Consider the following 12,936-nt stretch of genomic DNA (forward strand, 5'->3'; position numbering starts at 1 on the left):
GGACTAAGAAAATGGCAAGGTGGTGAGACTGACCGGAACGCTCTTTCAAAGAGCTGCCATTGACATCAGGGGGTGAATGGCCTTCTCCTGGGCCATCCGTTTCAATGGTCTACAAGGATGGGGGAAGTAGGCAAGTTCCAACATTGAGATCTTTTGTAGCTTTTGATTCCCTCGTATTCAATTCTCTCTTGTTTTTGAGAGGATGGAAAATGTTGCTTGTAATTTGAAAATAGTTGCCTTTCCCCTTTCCTCATTGCATGGCCCACTCTCACTGAGGCTCTCCTATTCCTAGGCTGGGTAGACTGATTTGTTCTTCAGCTTCCCGGGATCTGGAACCTTACAAGCAGAATCTTCAAATGTTTGCAATTGTCAAGGAACAGCTGCTAAATTGCATTGGTGACCAAATCTTTGTTCCAAATGAACTGGTGAGTGATCACAAATGGAAGAAGGGTGTTAAAGCTTTTAACCTAGTATCAAGAGGCTTCATTTAAAAACTTTATGCATACATTTAAGCTTCTGCAATATATTCTGGAATGAAAAAAAAAGTATCTGTATGGGTGATCTTCAAATAATTGGGTTTCTGTAAAAGTCTGATGTCCTTGAAGGATGGATATCAGTCATTCTTGCTCAGTTGGGACTTGGGGTAGCATAATTAGCATAGCAGTTACAGCTGCAGCGACCTGGGTTTAATTACGGTGCTATCTGTAAGAACTTTGTACATTCTCCCTGTGTCTCCAAGTGCTCTGGTTTCCTCCCACCATTCAAAACATACCGGGAGTGTAGGTGGATTGGGTGTATTCAGACGGCACGGGCTGAATGTCTGTATCTTATACCATTGGGTTGATTCTCTACTGCCCTCTTAATGATCTTTTGAACAGATGGGAATAATTGTAATCCTTGTCTACCCCATGCATATGCTTAAATCAATGCCTTATTTTTAGTCCCTTGTATATTGAAGAGAATTTAATTTTCTTAATTATTACCTCAGCTGAGATATCACAGTGGGATCCACCTTTGGTTAACATTGACTCATGAAAGTTTGTAGAGTGGTAAGCACTTTCTGGAAACATCACACCACTTCCTGTGACACCTTGCCCATCATGCTTTAGGATGGAGCATAGATCCCAAGAAACGGTGAGCAATGCCACTGAAGATCAGGAAACATTTAGATGATGGACGGAGATTGTTGCTTGCACTGTGTTAGTGTGGGATGATGTCCTTGCCAATGTCTTCATTGCCCCTTCCTTTTTCAAGCAGCTTTCAGACTTTTTGATCAGAACAAGCAGTATAATGAACCAAGGACCCTTGGTAACGAATGAATTGTCAAGTCTGGCTCATCTACTCCCCATCCTCGGATTGTCCTTTATAAAGCAGCTTCACCCTGCACACATCCAAGCAACACTCCCGGAGCTCAGTGCAGTCAACCTCTCTTCTGCCCAGGTATAATTTTCAATGCACATGTGGTCGCTTTGTTTACTCTCTTTGTTTTGATGGTCCTGAATTTATAACTGGGAGGAGGGAAAAGAGAGATTGGGGGGGTGGGGGGAAAATCTCCTGAATTGGTGAGATAGTCTGTGGGGTTGTGAGCAAGGAGAGTGATTGATGGGTGAGAAGGGCTGGGGAGGTGAGCAATGGGCCTGGAGATCTGGGCAGTGGGCCAGAGAGGTGGGAAATGGGCTTGGGGATCTGGGCTGGGCAATGGGCCTGGAGATCTGGGCAGTGGGCCAGAGAGGTGGGAAATGGGCCTGGGAATCTGGGCAGTGGGCCAGAGAGGTAGGAAATGGGCTGGGCAATGGGCCTGGGGATCTGGGCAGTGGGCTAGAGAGGTGGGAAATGGGCTGGGCAATGGGCCTGGGGATCTGGGCAGTGGGCCAGAGAGGTGGGCAATAGGATGGGTGTGGGAAGTGGGCAATAGGCTGGAGAGGTGGCAATGCCTAATTTTCATGGTCATCCCACCTGAAGATCATTTTGTCCATGGCAAATTCAGGCTTCGACTTAATACTCCTACAGAAGATACTGACGTTTATTCATTAGATTGGTTCAAGTTTGCTGTAGTTTAATTAGACACTGCTGTGCTCTGAAGTCAGAGTGCAACCTCCACCTCTCCCTCATTGCCCGTGATGGGTAAGACCTCTGTAAACCAGCATCAGGACATGGGCAGGTTGATGGGGCACAAGCCACAGAGATGCTGTGGGACAGACCACTGCCCAGCCTGAGAGGGCACTGATGGTTGTGTGGGAGGGAATATCACTGGGCTCCAAGGAAATGGGAAGAGGGCAGTGAGACTCTGGGATTAATGGATCTGAGACAAGACAACAAAAGGTCACAACATATATCTCTGCCTTAAAACACCCAACGAATGCTAACGTTGCATTCGCTAAAGGAGATAGCCTCCTTTCATCTCATGATAGGTAAATATGAGCAAAATTATCTTGAAATGAATTTCTTTCTAGTTATAAAGTTAATATTAATGATGCAAACCAGTTAAACATGGTTTGGGTGTCTGCATGCTTAACATATCCATTGTTTCTATTTCAGGCAAGGGCAATAATTGACAAAATGCTGCAAAATGTGTCTGTGAGTATTACATGAGGTCTTTACCACAGCTTACAAACAAAAAAAGAATACACTCTCTCCTTTCTTTCAGCCACCATGAAGTCGACTTTTTTTTATTCTTCACTCGACACAACATTGCATCTTCAACTCCCCAAGCACCACCGGCTAAACTCCTCTGATCTTCTCATTGTCTCATGGCCGCACGGGTGATCCGATGCTCTCACTCTCCTCCTGCATTTGAGATCCATCACTTGTATATTGACGCTTAACCCACCTGTGCATGTGCGCTATTACCCCTGCGCGTCGCATCGCTTATGTCATCAGCAGTGGCCGGCACCACTCCCGACGAAGGTCTGTACGCAACCGCGACAAGTCGAATGGGTCCTGAGCTGGCCCATCCTCCTGTGGAGTGATGCCCGTTGAAGTCCTTTCTTTCTGATAATCTGCAGATAACGGAGGAGTTGCTGACCAGTCTGGGCTCCACGGTGGTCGGCCTCAGCCCAGCAATTCTGCGAGTCATTCCGTCCCCTCTCCTTGTTCACATCCTGCCTGACATGGCAGCGTACGAGAGGATATTGAGTCCAGTTCAGAAGCTGGTGGCTGTCAACACGCTCTGGGTTGGTACTGGAATCTTCACTTGCTCTTCTAACTCGTGACTTGGGAGGAGCTTTTAGTTTTGCATCAGGATGTTTGAGTTGCCCAGCATAGAGTGGAGTGAAAGATCTCCTGCAATGCTGGAAAAGTCCATTCTTCAGATGAGTCCTCAGTGGAGGCACTCCAAACATTCTACACCAAGCCAATATTACCCCTCAGCCAACATCACTCACACTGCAATCTGGACGTTGTCTCTGCACTTCTTGTGATGGTTCGCTGGGCACAAATGGGCCGCAAAGTTTCCTGCATTGCAGCTGAGACTCTTCAATGATGGATGAGAAGTTTTGGATGTTCTGAGCCCATGAATAGAAGAGCATGTTTGTCATTCCTTTCTCTGCACAAGCCACTAACTTGAGCTGTTTGGATCCAATCCTCGACATTTAAATATACCGTATTTGCATGTATAATAGTCAACACCACGTAAAAGTCAACCCCCTGTTTTTGGCCCTGTCCACCTGAACTGCCATCTCTCACCCGGGGCCCAACTGCCCGCCCATCCGAGCTCCAGACACCCCGGAGTGATGCAGGTACTTACTGCATTCAAAAGTAATATGTAATAGTCAACCCCCTAAATTTTATGCTTCAAAAATGGTCCACAAAGTTCAACCATTATATGCATATATACTGTAGTTCAATAATATAGTATATAGTAATCCAATCTATATTCCAGCATTATTCTAAGAGGCCTGATGTCAGGGTGGGGGTTGAGTATTTATAACAGAATTCAGAAATGTTGGTCAGGACAACAAGAAATTTTATTTTCCATTCACCTGAGCAGATAGGTGAAGGTTTGGTGTAACATATCGATCATAAGATGGTGCTCCCTCAATGTTATGTAGCACCATCAAGCTAGATTCCATGTACCAATCACAACATGATAATCTTCTTGCTTCAAGTAGAGAATGCCAGTTCAAGTCCAGTTTATTGTCATCCATTTGCACAAATACAACCCAATGAAACACATTCTCCGGTCCTCAGTGTAAAATATAATACATTTACAAATATACAATACCTGTGCAGGACGAATAAATATTGTTTCATGAATATGAGAATCTCAGATAGTTCGTTTGAGCAGTTCCTTTGGTTGATCAGCATTCTCACTCCCTGTGAGGTGAAGTTCTTCCACACCTTGGTGGTGCTGGCTTTGATATTCCCACGTCTCTTCCCCAATGGGAGCAGGTGAAATATCACTGGAGTCTCCCTCCAACCCCCCCCCCCACCATCGACGTGATCTATCGGGATCATGTCAATGGGGTTGGGGGGATGGGGTGGAGGTTGACTCCAGTAATCATCTCTGCCACTGTTGTGGTCCTGCGGATTGACCTCCAAACCACATCTCTGCAACAACTGTACAACCCTGTGATGCAGCCGGCCAGGACTCTCTCGATAGAGCTCCTGTAGAAGTTGACATAAAGGTGGTTGCTTCAATCTTCTCAGGAAGTGAAGTCACTGAGAAGTGAGGAGATGTCTAAACTGTCTTCAGAGGAAGCTGGAAAGGGTGCACAACTGGAAAGAGTTTCTTTTAAGAGGAGACCCTACTCTGGGATCTTGAATGAGTCAGTGAATCAAGATGAGGTCAAAAATCTTTGCAAGACTTGCGTTCCCTTCCAGATCAGAATATACTGAGAAACCTTGTCCTGTTCATTTGTCTCCCACCTGCAATCCATGCCCCTCTGCCACCAGAGTTTTATGGAATGACTCATGATTTTTCACACCCCTGATGGTGTTGATTATTACTCATGCATATACGGTTCACCTTCTTTGTTCTTATTTCAGATCATACCCCACAGGGAACAGCATTAATATCCATCTGTGAGAATTCAGGCATTTAACCTCTCTTTCTGTAAACAAACAATGATTTTGGCCATGCATGAACCATACCAGGGGAAGGACATTTAAAATAATTTAATTGTTTAACCACATTCTTAGGCAGAGTTGGATGCTGAAGGTGTACCAGACTTTGTGCTGGATAAATGCTAAATAATTGATAAATCTGTAGTTTGTAAAGGGACTTTGATAGTGTGAAGTTTCATTAATGAATGATATTTGAACCCAGTTGAGGTGTGTGATTGGTTAAAGTATTCCGACACCTCTCCCGGACCAAGAACAAGTCTGAGTTTACAGTAACCTGAAGCTTTGGTAACCTGACCACAGAAATCAGTCTCCTAAATCAGACTGTACAATGACTTTGTTAACTATATTTAGTGAGATTGTTTCTGGTTTGTGGAAGAGATTTGAATGCTTGGTCATCAATTATGTTTCTCAGTTTGGCAGACTGGTGAACTGTGAATTATCGTCGCTGCTGCTGTGACCACACTCCTCCCTCCCTGTCACGAGGATCTCTGACCAAACGTGATATCAGCCTTCTCCATCTAATCTCTGATTCCAGGCTTTCTGCCATTGCTCTCTGATCTGGGACCTGACAATTGGAAGTCCATCCAGCTTTTGATCATCTCTCCCAATGTCTCCTTAATTGTTTTGATGTCATTTTGGTATCAGATCGTTTCCTCTATGTTACATTTTTCCTCTGTGGACACTTGTGACTTTGTGTTTTTGTGGATGTTTACTTTTTGGTAGTTGACCCTCTGAGAATGATTCTACAACTAAATGCTAAACCAATATATTTTCATTTGCATTCATTGTTAGGAATCAGACAATATAAATGCCCTCAAAAATCTGGATTCTCTTACGAAGGACATTCCTCTAATATCCTTGAAATCAAAAGTGAAGATGCTATTGTCGAGTGCCAATGAGACAGCACAAATGAAGTGGTCAGTGCAGCAGGTAATATTTTACATTTGGCATTTTATTTTAGCTAACTCTGTGTATCAAATAAAACAATACAAGGTTATCACAGTAGCACAGCTGGGGCTAAGACAGGAACTGTCTGTGTTCAGGATTTTGACTTACATACCTTATTCCTGTCTGTAAAGGCTTATTTTCTGATGCATTGAGGTTGCAGAGAAGACTATGATGTTTCCCGTAAATGACCCTTGTTCTCTAGGTTCACTCATGAAAGGCAATGGTTTGTGGAAAGACTGCAAATATTTTTTCACAGTGGAAAATGTTGAAGTTGTTTTAAAGACAGATATATAGCAAAACCTTGAGTATCCAGAATTCAAGCATCTGGCACCCTTAAGCAACTGGCAAAAAAAAACCCCAAGGAAAATAAATGTAAAAAATTAATATAAAGATTAGGTTAAAAATATGTAAATTAAAATTGTAAAAGAAAATTTTTTCTAAAGTAACACGTAAACATTTGGTGAAGATAGGACTAAATATTTAGTCAGCGGAGGGCCTTGGTCAGGCTTTGCTCATAGCAGCTGTTTGAATAAAGTTGTGTGAGCCACCCGGAATGAAGAGCTCGCCATTGGGGTGACTCTCTTAGAGTGTCTCCTTTTTCCTGCTTTGTAAGAGTCACCCCAGTCAGAGGCTTTATCTGTAAACTTGGGGAAGGGGGGAGGTTTAATTATAATGTTATTGTTTGTCATTTTGGGCAACTCCATGGAGGGGGAGGAACCTGCAGATGCAGCAATGGGTTAAATGTTTTCAAAGAATGTGACTGAAAATAAAGTAAAATGCTTTAAGGTTTATATATTCATGAAAGTGAAGGTTGTTTAGTGTAGGTACAATATAAATTATTTTTCTTTTATACTGTTTATTCTTAATGCAGGTGTATTAGGCATTGTAAGAGTAAATCTCAAGCAATTGGAAAGTTCACTTATTCAGCAACTACCAATCCCTATAGATGTTGGATACCGGGGTTTTGCTGTACTTGGAAAATGGATAGCATTATGTTACATCTTATGCCAAATCTCTTGTCACAGGCTCAGATGCTCTTTGGGGCAGTTTTGGAAGCAAATAATTACAATATGACTGAAGATATGTTAAGGTAGGTTACACTGAAAATGAGCTTTGCAGGAGAAGTGTGGAGAAGGCACTGAAATAGTAGAAATGTGGCATGTGTCATGGAATCCTGTCTGAACGTAGTTGCAGTGCTGGTCATCGGGGGTTGTGCTGAGTGTCTAATCATATCTCATTCTGATGTCTACATTTCCACTTAATTGGTTTCCTCTCTATGCACTGATTGCAGTTAAAAACCTCTCTCTACTATGCACAGAACAGTGCAGGACTTGACACTTATTTAAGAAAACATGTAATGCTGGCATTTCAGCCTATTTGTTGCTTATTCTTGATTGCTTACGAGAAGATGATGAGCTGATGGTAAGTTAGAAGGCTACAAAGGGATATAGATAGGTCATGTGAGTGGGCAAACATGGGAAATAGAATGAAAATTTTGGCAGGAAAAATTTAAAAGCATACAATGCAAAGAATATTTGAGAGCTCTAAGGTACAGAGTGATCTGGGTTCCTGTTGCCTGATTTGAAAAAAGCAAGTAAACAGGTCATTTCAATGATCTCCCACCACCAGCCGCACCTTCCCCTCGTCAATCCTATCTGCTTTTCACAGCATCAGTCTCTCTGTGACTCCATGGTCTGCTCTTCCCTCTCCACCGTAGAAAGTGAAAAGTGACCCCGCTCCTCCCCCTTCGCCTTCACCCAGGGGCACAGACAGACCTTCCAGGTGAGGCACCTTGTCCAACCTGATCTACTACATTTGGTGTGGCTTCCACTACATCGGTAGTTGGGTGACCTTTCACTGAATATCTGTGTTCTGTCTGTCAGCCGAAGTTGGAACTCCCAGTCGACATTTGCCTTTACCATTCCCTCACAGACATGTCCGTCGTCAGCCTCATCCATTGCCATGTAGAGATCAAACATGAGGAACAACACATCATACCCCTTTTGGACAACCTTAAACCAACAGCATGAACATCACTTTTGTCCAACTTGAGGTCTCAACCAAGAGTCCCAGCCCAAAACTTTTACTGACCATTTCTCTCCGTGGATGCTGTCTGACCACCGAGTCCCTCCAACTGCTCTTTGTTCTTCATGTGAAAACTGATTGTGGCTTCTGTAATTTTTGATGTATTTTAACACCTCTTCCTTTCCTCAGCTCTCTTGGTTTTGTGGCGAGGGGGTTAGATTGTGCAACCCTGAAACATCTGATGATGCTCAATACATTCCTGAAGCTGCTACGATTCTTCCGAGACCTGCCGGTTGACATGCCCACATCCCTGGTAAGATGATAAGAACACAAGGCAAAGCAGTAGAAGGAGTTACCCTGTTCAGATTTCAGATTTATTGTCAGAGTTCATATATGACATAACCATATAACCGTTTACAGCACGGAAACAGTCTGTACTGGTTCACTTGAACAACTCCACTAGCTCCTCCGCAAATTCCTGAGGAAGTAGAGGCTTTCTTCATGATGCCATTGGTGTGTTGGTTCCAGGAAAGATTTTCCGAGATAGTGACTCCCAAGAATCTACATTTGCTCATCCTCTCAGACAATTAAAATTTGACTTTAACAGTGGTAACATATGTAGGTAGTGTTCACGTACAAGATTCCTCTTCCTGTGGGTGAGGCAGAATTACCACAGGTAGTGCAAAAAAAAACTGAATCAAAGTACACATGTAAACAAATAAGGAGATGTAAACAAGGAGATGAAAAAAATCCATAAAGTGCAAAAGTAAGAGTCTTCAAATAAGTCCCCGATTGAGTTTGTTGTTGAAGAGTCTGACGGAGAAGGGGTAGAGCTGCTTCTGAACCTGGTGGCCCGAGTCTTGTGGCACCATGACCTCTTTTCCGATGACAGCAGCAAGAACAGAGCATGTCATGAAATTCGATGTTTTGTGGCAGCATAATTTATAACCTTCTTACGACATTACTATAAAAAATAAAATAATAATAACAATAACATGGCATAAAAAGTGTCTTTGGTTCATTGATTATTCAGGAATCAGATGGCAGCGGGGAAGAAGCCATCCTTGTGCCGCTGAGCGCTCGTCTTTAAGCTCCTGTACCTTTTCCCCAATGGTAGCAGAGTGAAGAGGGTGGGGTCTTTGAGGATAGAGGCTGCTTTTTTAAGATACCATCTCATGTAGATGTCCTCGATGGAGTGAAGTCTGGTGCCTGTGATGTTGCAGGCCGAGTTAACAACACTCTAGAGTTTTCCTTGTCCTGAGTGTTGGCGCCTCCATACCAGGCAGTGATGCAACCAGCCAAAATGCTCTCCATGGTACCACCTGTAGAACTTTAAGTGGGTCTTCGGTGACAGACTGAATCACCTCAGACACCTCACAAAGATTAGCCGCTGGTAAGTTTAAGATTTTTATCTGCATTTGAAGCCAGCCTCAAAGCGGATGCCAGGCATAAAAACACCTTATGTGATCCCCTCTCATTCTTCTACACTCCAATGAATACAGTTCAAGAGCCCCTCTCATTTGTTAGCCCTTGCATTCCAGGAATCATCCTCGTAAATCTGCTGTGAACTCACTCCAACATTAGTACATCCCTTCTAAGATAAGGGGCCCAAAACTGCACAGAGTACTCCAAAAGAGGACTCACTAGTGCCTCAAAGAGCCTCATCAACACCCTCTTACTCGTACACTATTCCGCTTGAAAAGAATGCCAACATAGCATTTGCTTTCCTTACTGCCAATCCAACCTGGTGGTTAACCTTTAGGGTATCCTGTATGAGGACCCTCAATGTTTCAATCTAATGGAGGCTTTTTTCAATCCAAGAAACTTCCAATGAATCAGCTATCTCACCAGCTACTTGTCTTCTGACCCTAGGATGAACCTATCAGGAACTGGAAATATCTGACACATCTCCAACACCTTGCTTAGGCCCACGACACCAATGACTGTGATTTTCCAGATTTTTTCCATGGCTTTCTACAGGTGGTCTGTGGCGATGGCAAATATCACCAATATAATAAACAAATAATATCTGAAACAAGCTTGTAAATTCGACAAAAATTAACAATAAAAATTTCCTCCAAAATACAATAAAATCCCCATTATCCGGGATTCAAGCAACCGGCAAAAAAACCCCACAGAAAATAAATAGGTAAAAAGCACAGCAATTTTAAATTGGCGCCAGCTATTGGTTGGTTCATCAATCGTGCAACACGCAATCTCAAGCAACCAGGAAATTAATTTAACCGGCATCTACCAATCCTCATAGGTGCCGGATACCAAATGATCTTCTTCCACACTGAAACATCCAATTGGATAAGCCAGGTGTTCTCACCCCTTTTTTTTCCACTTGCATACCACCTTAAGTAATCCCTTACCAACCACAGAGGATGGCACAGGTGCCCTTGTGGTTAGTAAAAGATTACTTAAGGTGGTATGTGAATGGAAAGAAAAAGGTTGAGAACCACTGGGATAAACGAATAGTGTGGCTCACTCTTTTCACTAAACACGGACGTCCAGGCATGTTTATTCACATTCCAGATTATTAAAAATGTCAAAACATTCGTAGTGACACGCTATTATTTTTCACAGAGACGTTGTGTTTTGGAAGCATTGAACAGCTTTGTCCTCACTGTGGAAGTAATGCAGAATATGCAACCTCAGCTTCTGCTTGACCTCCAGTAAGTAACCCCTCACAGGCAGCAGGAGATGGTTGGCGACAGAGATCTGGGTACGTTGAGGAAACAGTAGTGGGTCGGGCAGCATTCGTGGAGATAAAAGCAACATTTGTTTCTCAGATGCTGTCTAATCTGGGCATTTCCTGAAACTGTCTTCTCATATTTCCTTACGATCCTTCTTTTGGGCAAAATTGTTAAACGGGGGAACTGCTATTTACAGCATTCCTCAATCTAAAGCAGCTGTATTGGGTAAGTCCACATGTGTCGTGTGAGTTGTGTAAAGACCAGGTGGTCCGAATTCACAACTGGCATGTTCCTGTCAGGAAGAATAACAAGGGTGTCTTGGTTTGGGAACCTTGGACGATAAGATTGTACTGTCGTGGAAACGGAAATCAAATCAGGCTCTGGAAGAATATTACAAAAGCAGGAAAGAACTTGCAGATAATCAAGCAGCAAGGAGAGGAAATTAAATATTCTTGGTGAGTAGGACCAAGGCATTTGACAGAGATGTGAGGAACAGGGAGTGGGTAGGACCACTGATTAGGAAATTTGTGCCTGGAGTCAGAGCCAGTGAGTGAGATATTAAATGGGAGCTTCACATCATCAAAGAGAAGGAGGTTGGATGAGAGCAAGATCAGGAAGAAGCATGATATTCCAGGGCATGTTGGAGGCCAAAGAGGAGATGTCAAAGTCCCCAGGGCCTGATGGGAATTAATGCAGTTTATTGAGCAAAGCAAAAAGGGAGACAGTTGGGGCCATAACAAAGATCTTTGTATCCTTTTTAGGCGAGGTCTCAGAGGACTGGAGAATACGTAATGTTGCTGTCATGTTGGGAAGAGTCAGGTTTGGTGGGTTCACAGAGAGACGACTCTAGACACAAGTGTTACAATCACATGTAACTTTTATTAACATACGGGAAACAAACAGTGGAGAAGTTAAACGGTACTCGATCTCTATTTCACTTAGGCGACAATATAGACATTCACCTCTGACTTTGGTTGGACTCCAGCAATGGTAAACCTATACTTGACCCACTCACACTCTTTGAACAGGGACTCATACACCCAGTTCCCTGACCAACAGAGTTGTGGCTCTCTGTGAGTACCAACCTATTGCAGTACTAATGGCCCAGCTTCAGTGCAGTGCACACCTTACCCATGACACTTCCAGCGATGTCCACAGTGACCTGGCATGGAACGATGTCCAGGGCTTGGACCACGAGGCAAAAAGAAAGAATGTGCTGTGCGTTGGTGTTATATACAGTGCTGATCTGTGCTTCTAGCCAATAATAACCCTAAATGATTTAAATTAGTCAACGGCAAGGCGTGCACTAATGGGTGGCCGGAGTCCAACCTTGATTGACAGGTGATGTGAATTCTGAAAAAGTCTTAGACGGGGAGGACATGTGATCACCTACACACATTCCAGACAGGCAGGGAGGCCATGTTTCCTCCATACACAACAGTTGTTCCTCTATATATTTACATTTTTTTAAAAAAGGATGTCGATCCGTTGGATATATGGGCAGAGAACTGGCTGACGGACTTTAATCTGGACAAGTGTGAGGAGTTGGATTTTTGGAGGTCAAATATCAGCAGAAAGTTTACAGTGAATGGCAGAACCCTGAGCATTGATGTACAGCGAGATCTTGGTGTGGAAGCACACGTAGAAAGGGAGAGAAGAAAGGTGTACACGTGCTTACCTTCATCGATCAGGGATTGAGTGTATACACCATGGTTAGGCTACCTTTGGAGTATTGTGTGTAGTTCTGGACTCCACACCATAGGAGGGATATGGAGGGTTAGAAGAGATTCCTCAGGACGTTACCTGGATTAGAGAGAATTAGCCAGAGGGAAAGAAAACTGGGAATGTTTTCTCTGGAACATCAGAGACAGAAGAAGTTTGCAAAATTATGAGGCACTGATAGGGTAGATAGAGATGTTTTCCCAGGTTGGAAATGCCAAATACTAGAGAACATAGGTTTAGAGCAGCCATTCTCAACTTTTGGTTTAGCTATAGTCCCCTTAGGGCTTTGCTCAAAGTTTATGGGCCCCCTTTCCTGTGAAACTGTCAAGCTTAGTTGGTTTCTTCTGTACTTCTCTCCTACCGACTACATAAAAAACATTTTATGATTTCAATCCATGGCCCCCTTTAAATGTGCCATAAGGCCCCCATTGAGAATGGTCAGTTTAGAGGGAGGGAGTAATTTAAAGGATATTTACAA

General features: G+C 43.3%; 1 protein-coding gene across 2 annotated transcripts in view; it reads left to right on the forward strand.

The window, feature by feature from the left end:
- The window catches only part of strc1 (stereocilin 1), a 46,463-nt gene that overhangs the window by 13,705 nt on the left and 19,822 nt on the right, over positions 1 to 12,936 (forward strand). For both annotated transcript variants that reach the window (XM_069910308.1, XM_069910309.1), the window contains exons 7-14: positions 293 to 425; positions 1,258 to 1,440; positions 2,539 to 2,577; positions 3,006 to 3,173; positions 5,857 to 5,994; positions 7,038 to 7,102; positions 8,227 to 8,350; positions 10,627 to 10,715. In XM_069910308.1, coding sequence (XP_069766409.1) covers positions 293 to 425; positions 1,258 to 1,440; positions 2,539 to 2,577; positions 3,006 to 3,173; positions 5,857 to 5,994; positions 7,038 to 7,102; positions 8,227 to 8,350; positions 10,627 to 10,715 — 939 coding nt within the window. The remainder of the gene's footprint in view (positions 1 to 292; positions 426 to 1,257; positions 1,441 to 2,538; positions 2,578 to 3,005; positions 3,174 to 5,856; positions 5,995 to 7,037; positions 7,103 to 8,226; positions 8,351 to 10,626; positions 10,716 to 12,936) is intronic.

Source organism: Narcine bancroftii, chromosome 14, assembly GCF_036971445.1.
Source record: "Narcine bancroftii isolate sNarBan1 chromosome 14, sNarBan1.hap1, whole genome shotgun sequence".
NCBI lineage: Eukaryota > Metazoa > Chordata > Chondrichthyes > Torpediniformes > Narcinidae > Narcine > Narcine bancroftii.